Source organism: Panthera leo, chromosome D4 (assembly GCF_018350215.1).
Source record: "Panthera leo isolate Ple1 chromosome D4, P.leo_Ple1_pat1.1, whole genome shotgun sequence".
NCBI lineage: Eukaryota > Metazoa > Chordata > Mammalia > Carnivora > Felidae > Panthera > Panthera leo.
This window is the reverse complement of record NC_056691.1, coordinates 43,821,022-43,846,027: the sequence shown is the minus strand read 5'-3', so window position 1 is coordinate 43,846,027 and position 25,006 is coordinate 43,821,022. Positions and strand designations below refer to the sequence as shown.

General features: G+C 36.2%; 1 protein-coding gene across 6 annotated transcripts in view; it reads right to left on the bottom strand.

Annotated features, from left to right (window-relative positions):
* The window catches only part of DENND4C (DENN domain containing 4C), a 122,941-nt gene that overhangs the window by 56,754 nt on the left and 41,181 nt on the right, over window positions 1–25,006 (bottom strand). For 5 of the 6 annotated variants that reach the window (XR_006195701.1, XM_042912037.1, XM_042912039.1 and 2 more), the window contains exons 3-10: window positions 21,545–21,797; window positions 20,352–20,421; window positions 18,098–18,267; window positions 7,786–8,024; window positions 6,037–6,103; window positions 4,920–4,978; window positions 3,952–4,096; window positions 567–742 (exon numbers count right to left, since the gene is read on the bottom strand). Coding sequence is in view for 5 of the 6 variants with exons in the window: in XM_042912037.1 (XP_042767971.1) it covers window positions 567–742; window positions 3,952–4,096; window positions 4,920–4,978; window positions 6,037–6,103; window positions 7,786–8,024; window positions 18,098–18,267; window positions 20,352–20,421; window positions 21,545–21,797 (1,179 nt within the window). In the remaining variant the exon portion in view is untranslated. Of the gene's footprint in view, window positions 1–566; window positions 743–2,856; window positions 2,907–3,951; window positions 4,097–4,919; window positions 4,979–6,036; window positions 6,104–7,785; window positions 8,025–18,097; window positions 18,268–20,351; window positions 20,422–21,544; window positions 21,798–25,006 lie in introns of those variants that run through there. The other variant, XM_042912041.1, reaches the window with a different exon arrangement.

Genomic DNA, 25,006 nt, shown 5'->3' with positions numbered 1-25,006 from the left:
AGCTCAGAGCCTGGAGCCTGCTTTGGATTCTGTGTGTGTGTGTGTGTGTGTGTGTGTGTGTGTGTGTGTGTGTGTGTGTCTCTGCCCCTCCCCAGCTTGTGCTCTGTCTCTCTCTCTCAAAAATAAACATTTAAAAAAAAAATCGATTTCTCCGCAACAAAATAGATCCTTAAAAAATTCAAATCTTGACCACTAAGGAAACAGCCTAATATTATCCTATATTCTGACTAAAGTCATTTTTTAAAAGCTTACATAAGGATTTTGAATTAAAGCTAGAAAGCATATCATCTCTTGAGACCTGAAAGCAGTGTTTATCCCTTTTTTTTTCAAATCCATCTTTTCTGCCAACACTGTTTTCAAAATATTATAATGTTGAACATGTTCTTTTTCAAACTTTCCAGGATTCTGATTCCTGCCTTCATTGAGAATCATTGTACTAAATTTGAGAATTTATTATCAATCTTAAAAAATACCATGTTTCTAGATGTTTTCAAAGAGCTACAACAACTACATATGGTGGGGGGTGGGGATACAAATGGGAGAGAATATAAAAAGAATCAACTTACACATATAACATGTTTGTATCCAAGTCAATGCAAACAACATCTTGTGGTGGGTCATGAAGATCAAAATACCTGGAGTCGACCCCAACTATAAATGGTAAAGGTGCACTAAGCACTGCCGCCAGTGACAGAGGACAAAGGGGAATGTACGGGCACTGCCACTGAAATGGAAAGATCATCTGGGAAAAAAGCGTTAAAAAATTAACCAAATTTGAAATTTGCAACAAAAGGTATGTAATTAACTAATATTACTGAAAGTGACCATTAAAAGCAGTACAGTCTAGTTTCTTTTATCTTACACTTCATTCCAAAAACCAAATGACTATAAAATATTACTAAGCAACACCATGAACCAATGTGATTAAATCCTCACACATGACAATTATCACAAGCACAATAAAAATGCTAACAGCTCTTTGCCTGTTAATTTTTCTGATGCCATACAAAACCCACATCCAACATTTTTTTGGAAAAAGTCAAAACAGAGAGAGAAAACTGCCCCCAAAACTTATAAAACAAACTCATGATCTTTAACTCTTATGCATTTCATCCATCGACTAATTTTCAAAATAACCTTTGACTAAAATCCAACTAAAACTCCAAGGACTGAAAAAAATTAAATTGATTCTCTTGAAAATGGCAATAGTCAGCTGAAAATTTCAACAAAAAAATTTCCTACTCAAATAAACATAAAATGATTCAACTTCCGTGAAGCTTGGCATCTTAAAAAAATACCAGTCAATATAAAACATATCTTAAGAATCTATCAGCTTTTTACAAAGCTATACTTTAATTGTATCGTATGTGCTTTAAAAAAAAAAGTTTCGATAAGTTAAAAAAAAGATTAAAATTTTAATTACCAGCTAATATGAAAATTCTAATCACTGATGATAAAATTTTTCGTCTACTATAAAAATCCTTGCTATATACCTTATCCACTTATCACTCACCCCAAAGAAATGCCTATAGCATTTATTACATCTGCCGGTTATTCCAGATAGTTATTTAGAATTAGGATTTTATCTTCAACCATTTATTTACTTATCAAATATTCCAGCACTTAGTTTGAGCCAAGCACTGTTCTCGATGGGGCTAGAACAGTGAGTAAAACAAAGAGTGCTGCCCTCGTGAGGTTTATGGTGTAGAAAAAAAGTCAGCAAACTTTTTCTGTACAAGAAAGATAGGAAATATTTTAGGCCTTGTGAGCAATATGGGCTCTCATAAATATTTAACTTTGTCTCCATGCATGAAAGCAGCCATGGGCATTGTGTAAATAAATGGCCTATGTTCCGGTAAAACTTTATTTACAAAGACAGGTTGCAAGCAGGATTTGACCAGTGGGCCATAGTTTGCCACCACTTGGTCTAGCAGAAAGAGCCAGAAAATCAACAGAGGACAAAATAAAAAAGTATATATATCCCATATCAGGAAATGCTAAGTGCTATGGAAAAAGAAAAAGTAAAGCCAACTTAAGGGCATTAGAGTTCATAATAGGAAAGAGGAGAGTAGGTTATATCATTAAATAGGTCAAACAAGTTAGACCTTATTAAGAAAATGACAACTGAGCCTAAACCTGAAGGAGGTATGGGATTCAGCCAATGGGACATCTAGGAGAAGGGTGCTTTCAAGAGAAGGAACGGCTAGAGCAAAGGCCTTAAGTTATGGGCGTGCCTAACATGCTTCAGGAGTAGCTACTTGCTCAAGCAGAGTAAGCAAGGGGGCAGAGTAGCAGGGAATGAGATCAGAGTGCAGCCAGAGAGAGCCACTCCCACAGGACCTTGCAAGGACTTCAGACACATTCAGTAAAAACATGTTCTATTCAATATATGTTACACCTGCAACTATGTAAAAAATTTTTAGGGGTGCCTTGGTGGCTCAGTCGGTTAAGCGTCCGACTTTGGCTCAGGTCATGATCTCGTGGTCCGTGGGTTCGAGCCCCGCGTCCAGCTCTGTGCTGACAGCTCAGAGCCTGGAGCCTATGTCAGATTCTGTGTCTCCCTCTTTCTCTGACCCTCCCCTGTTCATGCTCTCTCTCTGTCTCAAAAATAAATAAACGTTAAAAAAATTTAAAAAAAATTTTTTACAACAAAACTATCTAACAGCAAAATGTGACACCCTCGTATTCACCTTTGACCTTTTACAGCTCAATCATAAATAGGGGCATTTTTACAAATGGAGCTCCATTAATTCTTTGATATTCATTCTCCTTTTGAAGAATTTATCCTATCACTCCTTTCCATTTTCTCTTTAATGGTTTTGCATGCATTTCAGGCAGTTCTCCAACATCACTTACACAAATTTCATGCAATCTTGCATTTTGCATAAGAATTCCAATTTCACATTACAATTTTTCCACCTGTTCTTGCACTGTATTGCTGAAATCAATCAAGAGACTGGGCCACAAAGATTCTGACAAAGGAACGTAAATAAACACTAATGTTTTATGAGAAGCAGTGGGAACTTCATAAAACTGGTCAGTTTATTAACAAATATTTTCATGTTATAATGGCTTTTGCTTTCATATGCAACTGTGGAGGTTTGGAAAATTAATATGCAATGAGGATATATGCCCCCTATAAACTATCTCACATGGTTACTATGTTTTTCAGTCCTAGTAGCATTTCTCTGACCAGATTAAGGTCTCAGAGACATACCTCATTTGCTGATTTAACAGGTGTTTATTGGATGCTTATTCCTTGTTATTTAGCTGTGGTAAGCGCTGAGGACACAAGGATAATAAAGAGACTAGGTATTTATTCCATGAGAGTTACATTCTTAAAATGGAAGACAGGACAGTCAACTATTTTAAATTAAATATGCAATGGAAAATAAATTTGGAGAAATGGAACACCCAAAATTCTACACTATGATCTATAAAGCCTATATGATCAGACCTTTAATTGTAATGGGAAGCCATCAAAACACAGAGGACTCGATTTAATTTTATTTATGTTTTACCTAATAGCTAAGCATTAGTACATTATCCTATTTCACAATCACTTAGAATTTCCTATGTTATTGGCTCACAGTGATTAAAAGTTAAAACTGAGAGTAATTAAATGTGCAATTCATTTGCATAATTTTGGGGCAGATGAAATTGATCACAGCCTCTCATTTAATACAATAAGCTTCATTCACAAGTTTACTATTCTATAATCATATAGATTCTCTGAACCACTCAAATATATGAAAAATCAGAAACTAAAATTTTGTCTCAAACAGAAATCACTTTCTTTCTTTATACTTACTATTTCTCTTTGCCGCTCTATTGTATTTATGTTAAACTTTTACTGGTAATTTCAAAGTTGCTTTCATTGAAGGAAATTTCCCTTTAGAGTAAAAATGTCCCACCAGTAATCCTGTACTATAAGGAAAATTCTATACTTACAGCTACAACAGCTTCAGCTACTCCAGTCAACACAGCTGGCCTAAGAGAATGTAGCAGAATCTTACTCTCAAGTAAAACAAAGAGCAGCAGTGTTGCACAATTCTCAGGACCCAGATTCATTAACAAGGTGCTAAAGTTGGCTCCACTAGGAGAAAAGAAAAAAAGATGAACTATTTTGCTAAAATATGTTAAGATTTGCTTATAAACTATTTCCTAAATATTAACAGACTGAGAGTCTAATGTTAATTTCAAGACCTGATGTAGTTATCACTGAGAAGTAGCAAATTTATTGAGCTAGTCTAACAATGTTTCAGTCTCAACCTTTAGTAATGAGAGGAGAGTTTATCAGGGAAGATTTTCCCAAAGAACTACCATTTGGAGGTGGGGTTGGGGAGAAGCCAACACATGCAAAGGCAATGAGGCAAGAAAAAGCTACCGTGATGTCTGCAAAATTGAAATACACCTATTGTGACTAAAGCATAGTAGGGAAGGGTCAAAAGATTATGTCAAAATAGAAATGACACAAATTATATTTACATTCTCAAAAGAACACCTGGCTGCAGTGTGGATAAAGAAATGAAGGAAGAACAGAAGGATACCAGTTAAAAGGTTAATAATGAAGTTGTCCAGGTGAGAGATCATGCTATCCTGGACTTTTGATGCAGATAAACAGAACATAAGAGATTCGAGACATTTGGGGAGGATAAAATCAGTTCACTTTGAATATTTAGCTACAAACTGGATAGAGGGGATGGGGAAGAGGGAGGTATTCCCCACACCCAATCTTGCAACTCTCTTAAATATTCCATTTTTAAAATGGTGAATGGCCCACCATCCACCCAGCTATCAAAGATAGAAATATGAAGGCTATACTAATGTAAAAGATAACACTTAACTTTATTAAAATATTTTCAAGCATTCTGCTCCAAGTGAATGAATATATCATTTTAGATACCATTAATAATTACCTTAATGGTAAAGGTGTAGAAACTGGCTGTGATAATATTAATGCATCATGGACTGAAAGCTTAAAAAAAAAAAAAAAAAAAGATGAATTAATCAAGCCAATCTTGAAACCTAAATATTTACATCAGGTAAAACAGAAAATAGTTTAATAGGCAGACTGACATAGTTTTGGAAATGTAGTAAGCTATTAAACAATAGCTGTATTTACTCAGAGGTATTATTTTAGGTCTTTTAAATTAAATGGTTAATTCAACTGAATTTGGATTCAGTTAATTATTTATAATAGTTATCTTTAAATTATGGAATAATTGCTTTTTAAAAGCTTGAAGTTTATTTACTCTACAGACTGGTAAGCATTTGGCTTGATTACTATATATTAATACTTTCTGAACTGAAGTATATACTTGCTGAACTGAAGTACATTCAAGATCAACAGTATTTGACTTAACGCCACCATATCACACATAAAGTTGATAACATCTTAGAAAAAAATTTACAATAGCTTGCCCCTACATATCAATGATACTCAAAGTGTCAGTCTGCAAATTGTTATTGGCCCAGGAAAAGATAGTATATAAATGGAGAGCAAGCCATTTAGAAGCTTTTACGGCAATAAGACGCTGCTCCCACATCCAAGTACGTGATCAGAGGACTCATGTCTCTGGACAGGGTACAGACATGTTCATGTCTACACTGGTCTCACATGGTAAGGTGCAAATGGAACAAGCTGTATACTTATATAGGTCTGCCACTGATTGGAAATAAAAAGAAACTGGTCATTTAACACAGAAAATGTGAAGACCACTACAGACTATTTCACTTTTTCCCTCCAACCACAAATCACTTTATATTTAATATTTATTAGTTGCTCTATTTTAATTACATTATTAAAATCAGCTACATAAATGGCATGCACAGGCCAATGGTGATAATGTCATGAATCAAAGATTATAATTATGCCAACTGTGTGCACCCAGATAAAATATAAAATACAGGAGATTCCAGGCCTTTATGAACACATGTTGCTCTGCCTCAAACTCAAGGGGCCACAGAATTGACTCTGCAATGACGAGAATGAACATAATGCAGATCGTCCTCCAATGGACTTGTTCTGATTACCTGTACAAGGATTCTTGGTCTTTGTGCTGAAGGAAAAGGGATGTTTTGCATAAAGTGTGAAATATGCCTGAAAAAAAAGGTGAAATACAGATCATAATTACTTTTCTAAAATGTTTAGATTTTAACAAATTCTAAGTATATTAAATATATTATTAGATATATCATCCTAGATCTGACAAAGCCACTGACCTAAAACTTATGCTAAATAAATATCCTTAGCGCAAATAAATGTACTCATCCCACTAAACTTCTGAAATGTACAATGTATTTCCTTATTAAAAGTCCATATTAATATACCTTAATATTGCAAGGAAAATAAGAGTAACACAAATATACTTTTCATGAAAGAAGCTTATTTTTATTGTTCTGATACCAGTGCCAGTACGGTGAGCAATTGTGATACAATACAATTTAATCCTAATAAGTAATTAATATTAATTAAATAGTAATTTAATCAATATAGTTCTTTTACTATAACTCTGAGCAAACCACTTGCCTCTCTATTTCTCCACCTACAAATAATGCTTAAGTTTCTTCAAAGCTTTGAGCTCTTAGGAGCCACTAACATGCAACTGAGAAAAAAATATTGATCACATACCCTAATTTTATTTCCTCAAACTATTCATAGAACCTCAATTTTTCAAAAGGATGCTAACTTGTCCCTAACATTAAGTTTTATTTCAAACAATTTTAAGTTAATCTGAAAGCTGAAAGTTAAACCTAGAACTATGAACTATTAGTTTGGCATTCCAAGAGTACAGCATGAAAGCTGAACCCATATTTCTACACCAAATTGTGGTAAGTTTAAGCACAGTACTTTACTACTTTCTTAAGATACTTTTTGAGCAGCATTATTTTAAAACCTACAGAGAACTGCCCTATCCTTCTACTACCTAGAATCCTTCGCTGATATTCTTTCTGCTGTAATGTGAAATTTCTGAAATTGTATGAAAAATCCATGTTTATCCACACTATAATACATTTCCACCAAGCTCTGAACATGCCCAGGTTTGTTAGGAGGATAAATAAAGCACTTACTACAATCCACAAAAGCCAGTGTGCCACTAGAAGTCTGAAAAGATGTTGTTTTTTTTTTTAAATAATCTCTACACTCAGTGTGGGTCTTGAACCCGTGACCCTCAGATCAAGAGTAGGATGCTCTACCCACTGAGCCGGTCAGGCGCCCCAAGATGTGGTTTTTAAAAGGCAGTGGCTCCACATATATTCTTCTTGCTTACAACAGATTTCCATGACAAAGGGAATTACAAATCAAGTGGAAAATAAGGACAGTCTCTCAATACTAAAACCCAAACCTCACTTCTGGCATCAATTAACTCACCCTTCTTAATTTCTACATCAGTTTTGAGATGCTTTATAGTTAGAACCTGGAATGCCATTTATGTGGTTTGGGTGGGTGGGTGGGTGGGGGTGTGTGTGTGTGTGTGTGTGTGTGTGTCAATAGTTATTTTTCTCTTCGTTATTAGAGAATATACAGGAAGAACACAGACAATACACTGTATAATGAGTTCTTCCTCAGCTGAATCTTCAAAAGATTATTATTTGATCATTCTAACTACCACTCCTCAGTTTTAAAATCAATGACTCAGGTGTAGAAGGGAACAAGTAAAAAGTAAGGTGACTGTGACTCTTCTTCCCTTTCAATTTTTTTGCTTAAGTCAGGTAAACAATGAAATGTACACATATACAACCAGCTTTTCTACCAGACATCTTTCTTATCATCATACATACTTTTCAATGGGAAGAGGATGTGGTCCAGACACAGAAAGTTTGTAGATAAACATGAGAAATTTTCTAAAAGCTTCAAAAAAAGGCCAGTGTGAGAGTAAACAAATGCATTTGTTTGAATTGATGGATTTGGAGACTACTTTTCTCTCCACGGGGGTCAAGAGGCCCAGCTGCATAAGCTGTTTCTCTGTCAGAAGTTCCCGAGAATAAGGTTCATAAAACTGGATGGCAGCTCCATATACCTACAGAGTAAAACAGAATTCCATTACAAGATTTGAGTTTGCTTTTAAAAATTTCTCTTTATCTCTCAATACAAAAGAAACACTAGTTTAGAGGGCATATGACAAATGATAAGAAAAATCTCAAATACTGCTGATGGGAATATAAAATGGCATAGCTGCTGTGGAAAACAGTTTGGTGACTTCTCCAAAATTTAAAAAAGAATTACCATATAATCCAGCAATTCAATTAGTAAGAATATACCCAAAAGAATTGAAAGCCGGGACTCAGATACTTGCACACCAATGTTCATAGCAGCATCATTCACAATAGCCAAATGGTGAAAACAACCCACTGTCCACCAACAGATGAATGGATAAAACATGGTATATACACGTGATGGAATGTTATTCATCCTTAAAAAGGAATGAAATTCTGATACTGCAACATGGATGAACCTCAGAAATATTATACTAAGTGAAATAAGCCAGACACAAAAGGACAAATATTATATGATTCCATTTATATGAGATACCTAAACCAGGCAAATTCATAGAAATTAGAGTAGAGATTACCAGGAATCAGGAGTAAAGGTGGAGGAAGCTGCTGTTTAAGGTAATGAAAAAGTTCTGGAAACAGTGATACTTTTTTTTTATAAATCTTATAACTATTTAGTCACTATATGTATAAATAGCCATGTATATGTGTATGTATATGTGTATACATATATGTATATATATATGCACGCACACACACACACATATATATATACACATACAGACACACACACACATATATACACACGCACATCACTACACATACAGTGTGTGTGTACTGCATTAACCCTTATCTTTACAAATACAACACTCCCAGATACAATTATTTCAATGATCTCAGAGATTTTTTTTTAAGTTTATTTATTTATTTAGAGAGAAAACAAATGGGGGAGGGGCAGAGAGAGAGGGAAAGAGAATTCCAAGAATTCTGACACAGAGCAGAGCCTGATGCAGGGCTGGAATCCATGAACTGTGAAATCGTGACCTCAGCCCAAATCAAGAGTCAGATGCTTAACCAACTGAGCCACCCAGGAGCCCCAATGAGCTCAGATTTTTTTTTTTTTTTTTTTTTTTACAAACAATATGACAAAAGCTTCTCAATGAGGCCTTGTTGTTTTCTACCAATCACAGTAAATTTATTTTTTTTTAACATTTATTTATTATTATTTTTTAACGTTTCTTTAGACAGAGAGAGACAGAGCACAATCAGGGCAGGGTCAGAGGGAGAAGGAGACACAAAATCTAAAGCAGGCTTCAGGATCTGAGCTGTCAGCACAAAGCCCGACACGGGGCTCAAACTCACAAACCGTGAGATCATGACCTGAGCTGAAGTTGGACACTTAATCCACAACGCCACCCAGGTGCCCTCAATCAAAGTAAATTTAGTGACTCTTACGCATTTGAAGATCTTAAAATCTTCATTTGTATTTATTGCTTTCAATGAGATAAACTGTAAATAATTATTAGCTAAAGACTTACCTTAGTTGTAAGCAACCCAGTTAATATAGTATTGGCATTCATTCAGTGCATATTTTACTTACATTCCAGACACTATGCTGGATACTTAAACTTCATTATTAATGCAGTGGTTTTAAACTTACAGCCTACAGATGTGTCCTGTTTGAGCCACAAGAGTCAGCTTTGGTTAGTTATACTTTTCAATAAACTATTTTATCAAATTTCCTGAGAGTTTTTAATGCTTACATTTCTACTATATTCATAGTTTTACTTTTTATTTCCTAATATTGTTTCTTGCCATCTTTTTGTTTTAAATGATCATTTATGTCATTATTACTGCTTTATACATGTTTTGAATTATTGGTTATTAAAAATAAAGCATATGCATGTGTTTTGGAAATTATATACACTCACTTCCTTTGGGATATGCTCAGGAGTGTAACTGCTGAGCCACAGAGTTTTCTCTTCCGTGCTGATAATGCAGAAGTTCTTTATATACTCTGGGTATGAGACTGTTGTTGAATATATATACACACTGCATTATTTTCTCCCAGTCTGTGGCTGCGCTTTCACCTTCTTAATGCTGTCTTTTTATGAAGAATTTTTTCTATTCCAGTGAGGTCCATTTATTCATCTTTTATGACTAGTACTTTTTTTTAATATAACATACAATGTTATATTAGTTTCAGGTGTACAATAAAGTGATTCAGCAATTCCATACATTACTCAGTTGCTCATCAAGATAAGTGAACTCTTAATTTCCTTTACCTATTTCACCTGTACTCCGACCCACCTCCACTCCGATAACCATCTGCTTGTTCTCTACAGATAAGAGTCTAGTTTTTTGGCTTGTCTCTTTTTTTCCCCCTTTGTTCACTTGTTTTGTTTTTTAAATTCCACATTATGAGTGAAATTATATGGTATTTGTTCTTTCTCTGACATATTTCGCTTAGCATTATACTCTAGATCCATCGTGATCTAGATGCATCATGTTGTTGCAAATGGCAGGATTTCATTCTTTTTCTGGCTGGACAACATTGCACTGTGTGTGTGTGTGTGTATGTGCGTGTACACACATACACACACACACACACATACCACTTCTTTATCCACTCATCTATCAAAGGACACTTGGGACTGCTTCAATAATTTAGCTACTTAAATACTGCTGCAGTGAACACAGGGGTGCATACATCCCTTTGAATTAGTGTTTTAGTACTCCTTAGGTAAAAACTCAGTAATGGGATTACTGGATTATAAGGTAATTCTATTTTTAATTTTCCAAGGAACCTCCATACTGTTTTCTACAGTGGCTGTACAGTGTACATTCCCACCAACAGTGCAAGAGAGGTCCTTTATCTCCACATCCTCACCAACACTTGTTGTTTCTTGTGTTTGATTTTAGCCATTCTGACAGGTGTGAGATGAAATCCTGTGGTTCTGATTTGCATCTCTCTGATGATGAGTGATACTGAGCATCTTTTCATGTGCCTATTGGCCATCTGTATGTCTTCTTCAGAGATATGTCTGTTCATGTCTTCTGCCTATTTTCAAATTGGATTATTTGTGGGGTTTTTTTTTTTTTGTTTTTTTTTGTTTTTGTTTTTTTTTTGCTGTTGTGTAAGTTCTTTATACATTTTGGATACTAACCCTTAACAGATGTCATTTGCAAATATCTTCTCTCATTCAGTATGTTGTCTATCAGTTTTGTTGGTTGTTTCCTTTGAAACAATAAAAAACAAAAAGTTTTTATTCTGATGTAGTCCCAGTAGCTTATTTTTACTTTTGTTTCTCTTGTCTCAGGAGACCTATCTAGAAAGATGTTGCTATGGCCAATGTAAGAGAAATCATGCCTATGATCTCTTCTAGGATCTTTATGGTTTCAGGTCTCACATTTAGGTCCTTAATCCATTTTGAGTTTATTTTCATGCATGGTTAAGAAAGTGATCTAGTTTCATTCTTTTGCATATACCTACAGTTTTCCCTACACTATTTGCTAAAGGGACTGTCTTTTTCCCATTGCATAGTTTTGCCTCCTTTGTCAAGGAATTGACCATACAGTCGTGGGTGTATTTCTGAGCTTTCTATGCTGTTCCATTGATCTGTGTGTCTGTTTTTGCATCAGTACCATACTCTTTTGATTACTACAGCTTTGTAGTATAACATGAAATCTGGAACTGTGATTATCTCCAACTTTATTTTTCTATTTCAAGATTGCTTTGGCTATTCAGGGTCTTTTATGGTTCCATACAAATGTGAGGCCTGTTTGTTCTAGTTCTGTGAAAAATTCTGTTGGTATATTGATAGGAATTGCATTAAACCTGTAGATTATTTGGGGTAGTATGGACATTTTAACAAGATTTGTTCTGGGGCGCCTGGGTGGCTCCAGTCCGTTAAAGCGTCCGACTCTTGATATCAGCTCAAGTCATGATCTCAGTTTGGGGGATCAAACCCTGTGTCAGCACAGAGCCTGCCTGGGATTCTCTCTCTCTCTCTCTCTGCACATGTATGTGTACATACTCTCTCTCTCAAAATAAATACATAAATATTAAGAAAAAACAGTATTTGTTCTTCCAATCCAAGGGCATGGAATGTCTTTCCATTTCTTTGTGTCACCTTCAATTTCTTTCATCAATGTTTATAGTTTTCAGAGTACAGGTCTTTCACCCCTTGGTTATGCTTATTCCTAAGTATTTTATTATTTTTGGTGCATTTGTAAATGGGATTTTCTTAATTTTTCCTTTTGCTGCTTCATTATTAGTGTATAGAAATACAACAGATTTCTGCACATTTTGTATCTTTCAACTTTACTGAATTCCATTATCAGTTCTAGTAGTGTTTTGGTGAAATCTCCATTTTATATATATAGTGTCATGCCATCTGAAAATAGTAAAAGTTTTATTTCTTCCTTGCTGATGTGGATGCCTTTTATTTCTTTTTGTTGTGTGAATGCTGCAGCTAGGATCTGCAAATACTATGCTGAATAAGCTGTGAGAGTGGACATCCTTGTCCACTGACCTTGGCAGAAAAGCTCTATTTTTCCCTGTCGGTTTTTCATACAGGGCCTTCATTATGGTGACGTATGCTCCTTCTAAACCTACTTTGTTGAGGGTTTTTATCACAAATGGATGTTGTACTTTGCGCCTATTGAAATGATCATGTGGTTTTTAACCTTCCTCTTACTAATGTAATATATCACGTTGATTGATTTGCAAATAGTGAACCACCCTTGCATCTCTGGAATAAATCCTACCTGATTGGGGTGAATAATTTTTTTAATGTATTGTGGGATTTGGTTTGCTAATATTTAATTGAGAATTTTTACATGTATGTTCATCGGAGATATTGGCCTATATATTTTTTTGGTAGTATCTTTATCTGGTTTTGGTACCAAAGTAATACTGGCCTTACAGAATGAATTTGGAAGTTTTCCTTCTTCTTCCTCTTCTATTTTTGGGAAAAGTTTGAGAAGAATAGATACTAACTCTCTTTAAATGTTTAGTAGAATATGCCTGTGAAACCAACTGGTCCTGGACTTTTGTTTGTTAAGAGTTTTCTGATTACTGATTCAATTCAATTGAATTGCTTGTAATCAGTTGGTTCAAATTTTCTGTTTCTTCCCGATTCCATTTCTGGAGGTTATATGTTTGTAGGAGTTTATTCACTTCTTCTAGGTTGACAAGTTTGTTGGCATATAATTTTTTGTAATATTCTCTTATAATTCTTTGGATTTCTGTGGTGTTGGTTGCTATTTCTCCTTTTTCATTTCTGATTTTGCTGGAGTCCTCTTTTTTCTTCTTTTTTTAATGAATCTGGCTAGAAATTTACAATTTTGTTGATCTTTTCAAAGGACCAGCTCCTGGTTTCGTTGATCTGTTCTACTGTTTTTTTAGTTTCTATATCATTTATTTCTGTTCTAATCTTTTTTGTTTTTAATTTTTTTTAATGTTTATTTATTTTTGAGACAGAGAGAGACAGAGTGCGAGTGGGGGAGGGGCAGAGTGAGAGGGAAACACAGAATCTGAAACAGGCTCCAGGCTCTGAGCTGTCAGCACAGAGCCCGATGCGGGGCTCGAACCCACAAACCGTGAGATCATGACCTGAGCTGAAGTCGGATGCTTAACCAACTGAGCCACCCAGGCGCCCCAATTTCTGTTCTAATCTTATTATCTAATCTAATCTTCTGCTGGTTTGGGGTTTTTTTGTTTGTTCTTTTTCTAACTCCTTTAGGTGTAAGGTTAGGTTGTTTGAGATTTTTCTTGCTTCTTGAGGAAGATCTGTATTGGTATTAAACTTCCCTCTTAGAACCTCTTTGCTGCATCTCAAAGATTTTGGACTGTTGTGCTTTCATTTTCATTTGTTTCTGTGTACTTTTTAATTTCTTCTTTGATTCTTTGGTTGACCCATTCATTGTTTAGTGGTACCATATTATTTGAGCTGCATGTATTTGTGCTCTTTCCAGTTTTTTTCTGATGGCTAATTTCTAGTTTGATTATGTTGTAGTCAAAAGGGATGCATGGTATGACTTTGATCTTTTTGAATTTGTTGAGACTTGTTTTGTGGCCTAACATGTGATCTTTTCCAGAGAATGTTCCATGCGTACCTGAAAAGAATGTGTATTCTGCTCTTTTAGGATAGAATGTTCTGCATATATCTGTTAAATCCATCTGGTCCAATGTTTCATTCAAAGCCACTGTGTCCTTACTGATTTTGTTTCAATGATCTGTCCATTGTTGTAAGTGGGGTGTTAATGTACCCTACTATCATTGTGTTACTATTGATTAGTGCCTTTATGTTTATTACTTGTTTCATGTATTTGGGTGCTCCCATATTGGATGCATAAATATTTACAATTGTTATATTTTCTTGTTGGATTGTCCCCTTTATTATTATATAGTGCCCTTCTTTGTCTCTTGTTACAGTCTTTTTGTTTTAAAGTCTATTTTATTTGACATAAGTATTGCTACACCTGCTTTCTTCTGACATCTATTTGCATGATAAATGCTTCTCCACTCCTTCACTTTCCACCTGCAGGTGTCTTTAGGCCTGAAATGACTCTCTTCTTGGCAGCATACAAATTGGTCTTCTTTTTTTATTCATTCTGTTACCCTATGTCTTTTGAGTGGAGCATTTAGTCCACTTACATTCAAAGTAATTATTGTCAGGTATATATTTATTGTCATTTTGTTACTTGCTTTGTGGATGTTTTTGTAGTTCTCTCTATTCCTTTTTACCCTTGCTCTCTTCTCTCACAGTTTTCTTTCTTTGGCAATACAGATGGATTCCTTTCTCTTTATGTTTTGCATATCTATTACTGGTTTACAATTTGTGGTTACGATTAAGTTTAATATAACAGCTTCTGCATATAACAGTCTATATTAAGTGGATGGTCGCTGAAGTTTGATCCTATTCCTTACTCCTCTCCTCATCACATTTTAGGAATATGGTGTCATACCTTACACCCTTTTATTTTATGAGTCCCTTGACTGATTTTTACAGATATACTTATTTTTACTGCTTTTATGCTTCCTACTTTTCTTACTTTTACTTATGGCCTTTCCTTTCTGCTCAGAGTCCCATTTAACATTTCTTGTAGGGTTGGTTTAATGGTCTTTAACTCCTTTAACTTTTGTTTGTCTGGGAAACTCTTTATCTATCCTATTCTGAATGAGAGACTTGCTAGTAAAGTACTCTTGGCTGCAGATTTTTCCCATTCGGCACTTTGAATGTATCGTGCCACTCCTTTCTGACCTGCAAATTTTCTGCTGAAAAATCCATTGAGAGACTATAGGGTTTCCCTTGCACATAACTGTCTTCTCTTGCTGCTTTTAAATTCTTTATCACTACTTCTTGCCCCTTTACTATGTGTCTTAATGTGGACATCCTTGGGTTGATTAAGTCGGGGTTTCTCTGTGCCTCCTAGATCTGGATTTCTGTTTCCTTCCCCAGATTCAGGAAGTTTTCAGCTATTATTTCTTCAAATAAATTTTCTACCCCCTTCTCTCTCTTCTTCTGGTATCACCATAATAGGAATGTTATTATGCTTTTAGAGTCACTGAGGAATTCCATAAGTCTATTTTCATTTTGCATAATTTTTTTCTCTCACCTGCTCAGCTTGATTACTTTCCATTACTCTATCCTCCAGGTCACGATTTCATTCCTCTGCTTCCACTAGACTGCTATTTATTCCACCTCGTATATTTTTAATTTCAATTTTTGTGTTCTTCATCTCTGAACTGTTCTTTTTAATAGTCTCACTGATGTTAGCCACTCTTTTCTCACAGCTAGGGAGTATCTTTGTGATCGTTACTTTAAATTCTCTATCAGGCCGGGGCACCTGGGTGGCTCAGTAGGTTAAGCATCCGACTTTGGCTCAGGTCATGATCTCACGGTTTGTGAATTCGAGCCCCGCGTCGGGCTCTGTGCTTGCTTCAGATTCTGTGTCTCCCTCTCCCTCTGCCCCTCCCCTGCTCACTCTCTGACTCTCTCTTTCAATAATAAATAAACGTTAAAAAAAATTAAAAAAAAAATCTTTAAATTCTCTATCAGGCCTATTACTTATCTCAGTTTCACTTAGGTCTCTTGCTGTGGTTTTGTCCTGTTCTTTCATTTCATTTGGAACATATTCCTGTTTCCTCATTTTGTCTAATTCTGTGTCTATTTGTGTGAGGAAACTCACTTAAGTCTCCTGCTCTTGAAAGTAGTGGGTGGACCACGCAGTTTTAACAAGGTGCGCACTGGTCCTCTTCCAGAGGGGACATGCCTCCACCACCGTAGACCAGCCCTGGTGATCTGCAAAGCACATGTTCGGCGGGAGGGTGGTGCACCAGTGCCCGTAAGTTTTGCAACAGCCCTCTTCCACAGGGGACGTGTAGGCACTGCCAAGACCAGGGCCAGCTGGGGCTGATCTGCAAAGGCAGGGTGCTCAGTTCTAACAAAGTATGTACATCCTCCATAGGATGTAACCAGCCATTGCCACCAGGACCGAAGCCCCACAAAATGCAGTGTCAGGAGACTTGGAGTTGGCAAGGCCTGTGTTGGTCTTCTAGGGTAAGGGACTTAATGGCACCAGGGCTGAGGCAGGCCTGCCTGGGAAGGCAGAGTGCAGTATAAGCAACTTCGATAGTGAATAGTTCCCATAGGTGGCTGTGCAGTTTAAGCTGGGAGGTGGGGAGGGAAATGGCACCAGTCAGCTCCTTTGTTCCTGGAGAAGTCCCTCAGGGAAACCTATCCCTCCAGGATACACTCTGACAGGAGTAATTAACTCTCCCTCCCCTACGCCCCAGGCATTTTTCAAACTGCTGCTTCAATGCAGTATCTCTGCAGGCTGTTTGTTGTGCTGTCCCTCTAAGGGTGGAGACTCAATTTCCAATCACTCTCCCTGCTCTCCTAAAACCCAGCCTGCTGATTTTTAAAGTTCCAGGCTTTAAGTCCCATTGGTTATAAGAAATCTTGAAATTTCTTTCAAGAAATAAGAAACTCATGAAATTCAGCCCCTCTGGTGTTCAAAGCCAAATATTATGGGGCTTCATCTTACCCACACAGGCTCCCAGGTGTGAGGTCTCTCCCCTCTCCATGCTGGTGATGTCCCTCTCTCCCACAGACAGTCCTATAGGTCCCTTTTGTTCCCAACCACTTCTCTGCCCTTCTTACCCTCTTCTATGCGGTCTCTTCTCGACATTTAGTTGTGGAGTTTATTCTGGCAGGCTGTTTTCTGGGTTATTTATACTGATATGAGTGTCACCTAGTTGTATCCATGGGAAGAGGTGAGCCCAGGATCCTCCTACTCTGCCAACTTTCCTGAAGTCTGGCTAGTACTTTCTATATGCTGTTTAAACGATCTTTGCTTACTCCCTCTATTTTAATATATTATTTGTCTTCTGATCCTCAGTGACAACTGAGTGAGAATCCTGATCCTCAGGATATTCTTTAAATACCCACTAGTCTTTCTGATTCTATCCTCTACATTTTTAAACTCTTTTCTATGTTTTTCTGTGCCACATTTGAGGTAACCTATCTTGCACTTCATTAATTTCCCCTTCATGTATGTCTTATCTGCTGTTCAAACCACTTGCTGAATCTTTAATTTTAAGGGCTGTATTTTTCATTTCTAGACACCTAATTCTGTTCTCAGGCTGTCTATTCATTTCACAAAATATACTGTTCTTCTCTGATTCATTTGAATCAGTCCAATTATATATTCAGGGTTTTTTTTCATATTGTCATTCTATCATTTCGGCATCCTCAGGGTTTAATCCAGCTTTGTACTGTGTCTTGTTGATTCTTCCTATGGACTTTACGTCTTCTAACTTTTATTATAATCTTATCTTGAAGCTTGAGTTTTAGGGGTGTCTCTCTAGAAAGACTTTGTATCTGCTTCTGTACAAGTTCCAGAGGTATCAGCATCCTGTTACCAATTGTCATGTTGACTTCTCACCTTGGGCATTATGGTATAAATTTAACCCAAAATATATCATGTCCAAATAATCCTAACATTCAAATAAACTTACATCAGATTAATCGTTTTATGGAATTAAAAACATGGGACAAAACAGGTTTAATAAAAGAGGAAAAAAATCTACCTTTTCAGCAGAAGAACCTGTCAGAACAAAAGTTGAAAAAACTGGAAGTGGATATTTGGTTTGAGGATCCCAACATTCAATAGTAGCTCCCATTGGAAGGCAGAAGAGAGGTACAGATTCTGAGAGTGGAAATGACTCATAGTCATCTTCTGGATATCTAAAAATTAAACCTTTTTGAGAAAGAGACAATAATAAAGTTTTAAATAGTTACTTTTCCATAAATTATATCTGATACATATTAATAGGATATTTTAATAGCAAATTTCATGCTAAATTTCAAAATAAATTTTTCTCTTGCCATATCAGAAATTTAAATAAATTAACAAATTTACCATTTTTTAAAAAATTATGGACTTATAGTTCATTATAACATTAAAATGTATTGAATATACAAGCTAAAACTATTCAACAGGATCACCAACCTCAATGTATTCTCTTCTACATACCACAACATCTTATGGAGAGTGGTAAGGAACATAAAGGAAAATTTACTAACTACTTCAGTAAAAAATTCAGGGAAGGAGTAAGTGTTATGAAATAATGCCAAGGCAACAGAAATTATCAGAGCCCCTAAACTCATCTTGAGAGAGCAGCAGTATAAAAAGCATTCAACATGAGAAGTAAACAAGACAGAAATCTTGTGGCTGAATACAAAGTATGTGAGACCAACAAAGCAAGAGCAGGGGGCACTCTAGCAAGCATAACAAAGCCCCTTCAGAATAAAGTAGCTATAAAGCATCAGTTCATTAGCCTCTGATGTCTCTAATAGGCAGACCACCTCTAAGTTAAAATCTTGAAAGTCAGTAGCAGAATTCTGAGTTAAAATTCAGTGTGCAAAACTCTACGTTCTAAAAACATGTCTTTAATCAAACACCTGAATACTTTCACAAACTTTGTTTCTATAAGGGTTTCTTTTTTAAAATGATACTTTTTCCACTCCCCCCCCCCAACACACAGACAAATTTAGGAAATCACATACAATCAACACATTACAGCAGTATTACCAGTATCACATTTTAAAATGATACTGAAATTTATAATTATTAGATGCTGCCTTCATTTTTATATTAAAAATTACATGGTCTGGTTTATTAGCATGAATGTCTTTAAGAAGACAATTGAGATTTTTAAGAAGACAATATGGGATTTGCCAGACTTCCCTGAAGTAAAACTTTATTCCAAAAATTGTGGCAGCTGGGTGGCTCAGTTGGTTAAGTGTCCGACTCTTGATTTCAGTTCAGGTCATGATCTCACAGTCGTTAGATCAAGCCCCACATTGGGCTCTGCACTGAGCATGGAGCCTGCTTAAGATTCTCTCTCTCTCTCTCTCTCTCTCTCTCTCTCTCTCTCCCTCTCCCTCTCCCTCTCCCTCTCCCTCTCCCTCTCCCTCTGCCCCTCTCCCCGGCTTGCACACGCTCTCTTTCTCTCTCTCAAAATAAATAGACATTAACAATAATAATTATAAAATAAAAACTGTGCATGATCAAAAAGTAACTGACACTGCTTCTTTTCACAAGGAAGTATTCCAGTATCTTCTATTTACAACTGGAGCATACCTGTAGTTTCAGTTTTTATCCCACCATACCAGTGGGATGAAGAGGTCACACTTAAATCTTTACAGCCCTTGACACTTTACTGTGCAGTAAGAATGTGGCGATAGATTTCTCAAACACTTCATGGCAGAAAAGTTTCTCAGGCCCTCCTCTCCTCCATATAGCTGATTCTTTGCAACAAAGGAGAAAGGAAGCAAGTCCACCTTTCATGGCAAGTAACATGTGGTTTCAAATCAGACACACAGAGATAAGAGAAGGAAATGTAAGAAGTAAAGATGCAGTTTGACACCTTTCCGATTGCCAAAATATAAAAGGTCAGAGAGAGTAAGCAGTTTTTCACTGAACTGTTAAATGTCTTAGTGTAGACTAAAAGCTTGAATGTTCACTTCACAAATGCTTACCTAGGATGAAAATTTCTACTTAACAACATGTTTGTGGGAGGGGGGGTGTAATATTAATATATCTTGTAATATGTAATGTATTTAAGAAAACTTATGCCTTTATAGCCTTTACATGCTAAAATTATAGATAATTCAATTTAGGAATGGACCAATCCCATAAACTACATAAGGGAGCATACATCGTCTCCTCCAACCAAATGTTAATGTTAGGTGAGTGTGATGACCACTACACTACAGAAACTAACCAAATGTTAATGTACAACAATAACTACAGTAACAAATTTTTTTAAATTTACTCACCAGCTTTGTATGCTATTGCATTAGAAGCAGGCACAGACTTCTTATAACACAGAAATACACTGGAACCCCACTGTAAAATATAAATTATTTTTTAAGAACACCAAAGAGTGAAAATAAATTGATTCTGTTGAATGTCTTCTAAAGATTCTATTTATTCACTGAAGTCTATGTAAAACATACATTTATCAAACAGACTACAGACTATAAAAAAATAGCAAAACATGAAGTTCAGAACACTAAAAGAAAGGAGTAAAAGAACATTGCCACAAAAATTAAATTGATTAAAAAAAAAAAAAAAACAGTTTTGAAAAGTTTAGAATGGTGTAATCAGACACTTTGAAAGAAACAGCACAAAGTTGAGTGGGCCGTAGGGCCCAAACTAAGGAAGACTGGGGTAACTGAGAAGCTATGATGTCATTACCTCCAGGGGCAAACTGTCTTGACTAATAGCCATGGGTACATCAGACATCTTTGCCTATATCACATTAAAGCTAGTAATAGATTTATCCAAAAATATTTTTCAAAATAAATCTGACCCAGTAGTAGACTTCAGTCTCACATAAGTATAAATCAGAGGTGCTTAAGACTCAATCAGTTAAGCATCCAACTTCAGCTCAGGCCATGATCTCACAGTTCGTAGGTTCAAGCCCCATGTCAGGCTCTGTGCTGACAGCTCAGAGCCTAGAGCCTGCTTCAGATGCTGTGTCTCCTCCCTCTCTCTCTCTCTCTGCCTCTCCCCTGCTCACACTCTGTCTCTGTCTTTAAAAAAAAAAAAAAAAAAAAGCATCCCAAAAAAAAAAGCCATGTAATACTACAATAATTAAAATAAATAAATATAAAGGGAGTTCTCTATCCAGTCTCCCTAGAGCTGTCCATAAAGATACCTCTAAAACACAAAAGCTAACAAAACCTCTATATTAGTGTGTAACATAGGCAATATTAGCACATACCAAAAAAAATTTTTTAAATCCCTGACTTTAAGTATTTATTTTTTCAATGAAATTATTCCCAAAATCAGATAGCTAAGGATCTTAAAACTTACTATGAATCATAAAAGAGAGATAAAAATAATTTTTAAAAAACATGAATATAAAAACAGAGTAAATTATACACCCAATAATAAACAGGAGTCCAAAAATTATCCTTCTTGGGGGTTGGTGTTAAGAGTACACATGCAACAACTTTATTCTTACCATTCCGCAATTTAAGTTTTTGTCAACCTTGCAGAAAGTATGAGGAGGGGTTTCTCCTTTACTGGTTACAATAACACAGATATCAGTTACAGCCAAGGAATTCTGGGGTCGAATTAGAGGAGCTCTTCGATAAGTGATAAAGATTCTTTGTGAAGTAGTTGAACTATTGTTGACATTGGCACAGCGACCATAGGGTGTGGCTTGGATCACTTCGCATCCTGGAATAAGCCTTTCTTTCCCTTCATATAAAACTCTGCATGGCAGGGAGGAGAGAAATAGGTAGATAGGTAAGTAAACATAATTCTGGCTTTCCTCTCGAAAACAAACCAACAAAAAAATGGGGGGGGGGGGGTGTGAGTTCCTCTACTGTTTCTCAAATCTTAATTGCAAACCAAAAGTAAGATCATTACTTTGGGAATTATAGATCTCTTAACTATTTTTTTCAAAGCTGGAATATAATTTTAAGAGCAAATAAGATCAAATAACTTAATTTTTTTATTGCTTATTATAAGAAACATATTAAACAAGAAAGGGGCAACACCACAAACATCCCAAGGTTGATTCCTAGATCAAGTATTCAGATGTTTCCACAAAATTTCCTTCATAATTCCTGTCAAAACTTTACCTTTAAAATCCTTTGACTAAAACTACAAAACAGTTTAAGAAATTAGACATGAGCATTTAATAAATAAAAAGACTTCCCATAGCCACGATAAGAAGACAAAATATTTGGTATGATGTCAATATTTCCCAAAGAGATCTACAGAATCAATACAATTCCTTCCTATCTAAATCCTAGCTGCCTTTTTATATAGAAATTGGTAACGTGAGGGGTGTTTGGGTGGCTCAGTCAGTTGAGCGTCCGACTTCAGCTCAGGTCATGATCTCACAGCTCGTGAGTTTGAGCCCTGCATCGGGCTCTGTGCTGACAGCTCAGAGCCCGGAGCCTGATTCGGATTCTGTGTCTCCCTCCCTTTCTGCCCCTCCCCTGCTCATGTTCTCTCTCTCAAAAATAAATAAACATTAAAAAAAAATTTTTTTAAGAAATTGTAACATGATCCTAAAATTCATATGGAGGTGCAAGGGACTCAGTATAGACAAAGCAAAATGGAAAAAAAAGAACAAAGTTGGAGGACTCACACTCTCCCATTTCAAAAGTTACTACAAAACTAATCATCAGCACAGTGTGGTGCCCTTATAAAGGTAAACATATAGACCAATGGAATGGCATGGGAAGTGCAGAATTAAACCCATACATTTACAGTCAACTGATTCTGACAAGAGTGCCAAGATAATTCAGTAGGAAGAAAACAGTCTTTTCAACAAATGGTGCTGGGACAACTGGGTATCAAATGCAAAAGAAAAAGAAGTTGAATCCCTTCCTTATACTACATATAAGAAATGGATCAAACACTTAAATGTGAGAGCTAAAATGACAAAACTGTTAGACAAAAAACTGTAAAATTTATTAAAAAAAAATAAAAATTTGTGACCTTGAATTCTACAAAGCCTTCTTACATAGGATACCAAAAGCACAAGTGACAAAAGAAAAAATTTAAAAAAACTGGACTTCATCAAAATAAAAAACTTCCATGCCACGAGTGATACCATCAAGAAAGTGAAAAGACAATGGACAGAATGTGCAAATATTTGCAAATCATGTATCTAATTAGAGAAATTTTCCAGAATATGTAAAGAACTCTTACAAATCAATATAGAGATAAATAACAATTTAAAATGGATATAGGATGATTACAGCTTTGTAATAGAGGCTAAAGTCTGGGATTGTGATGCCTCCTGCTTTGGTCTTCTTCTTCAAAATTTATTTGGCTATTCGGGGCCTTTTGTGGTTCCATATGAATTTTAGAATTGCTTGTTCTAGTTTCGAGAAGAATGCTGGTGCAATTTTGATTGGGATTGCATTGAATGTGTAGATAGCTTTGGGTAGTATTGACATTTTGACAATATTTATTCTTCCAACCCATGAGCAGGGAATGTCTTTCCATTTCTTTATATCTTCTACAAAGCTGTAATCATCAAGACAGCATGGTATTGGCACAAAAACAGACACAGAGACCAATGGAATAGAATAGAAACCCCAGAACTAGACCCACAAACATATGGCCAACTAATCTTTGACAAAGCAGGAAAGAACATCCAATGGAAAAAAGACAGTCTCTTTAACAAATGGTGCTGGGAGAACTGGACAGCAACATGCAGAAGGTTGAAACTAGACCACTTTCTCACACCATTCACAAAAATAAACTCAAAATGGATAAAGGACCTGAATGTGAGACAGGAAACCATCAAAACCCTAGAGGAGAAAGCAGGAAAAGACCTCTCTGACCTCAGCCGTAGCAATCTTTTACTCGACACATCCCCAAAAGCAAGGGAATTAAAAGCAAAAATGAATTACTGGGACCTTATGAAGATAAAAAGCTTCTGCACAGCAAAGGAAACAACCAACAAAACTAAAAGGCAACCAACGGAATGGGAAAAGATATTTGCAAATGACACATCGGACAAAGGGCTAGTATCCAAAATCTATAAAGAGCTCACCAAACTCCACATCCAAAAAACAAATAATCCAGTGAAGAAATGGGCAGAAGACATGAATAGACACTTCTCTAAAGAAGACATCCAGATGGCCAATAGGCACATGAAAAGATGCTCAATGTCGCTCCTCATCAGGGAAATACAAATCAAAACCACACTCAGATATCACCTCATGCCAGTCAGAGTGGCCAAAATGAACAAATCAGGAGACTACAGATGCTGGCGAGGATGTGGAGAAACGGGAACCCTCTTGCACTGTTGGTGGGAATGCAAATTGGTGCAGCCGCTCTGGAAAACAGTGTGGAGGTTCCTCAGAAAATTAAAAATAGACCTACCCTATGACCCAGCAGTAGCACTGCTAGGAATTTACCCAAGGGATACAGGAGTACTGATGCATAGGGGCACTTGTACCCCAATGTTTATAGCAGCACTCTCAACAATAGCCAAATTATGGAAAGAGCCTAAATGTCCATCAACTGATGAATGGATAAAGAAATTGTGGTTTATATACACAATGGAGTACTACATGGCAATGAGAAAGAACGAAATATGGCCCTTTGTAGCAACGTGGATGGAGCTGGAGAGTGTGATGCTAAGTGAAATAAGCCATACAGAGAAAGACAGATACCATATGTTTTCACTCTTATGTGGATCCTGAGAAACTTAACAGAAACCCATGGAGGAGGGGAAGGAAAAAAAAAAAAGAGGTTAGAGTGGGAGAGAGCCAAAGCATAAGAGACTCTTAAAAACTGAGAACAAACTGAGGGTTGATGGGGGGTGGGAGGGAGGGGAGGGTGGGTGATGGGTATCGAGGAGGACACCTTTTGGGATGAGCACTGGGTGTTGTATGGAAACCAATTTGACAATAAATTTCATATATTGAAAAAAAAAACAAAATAAAATGGA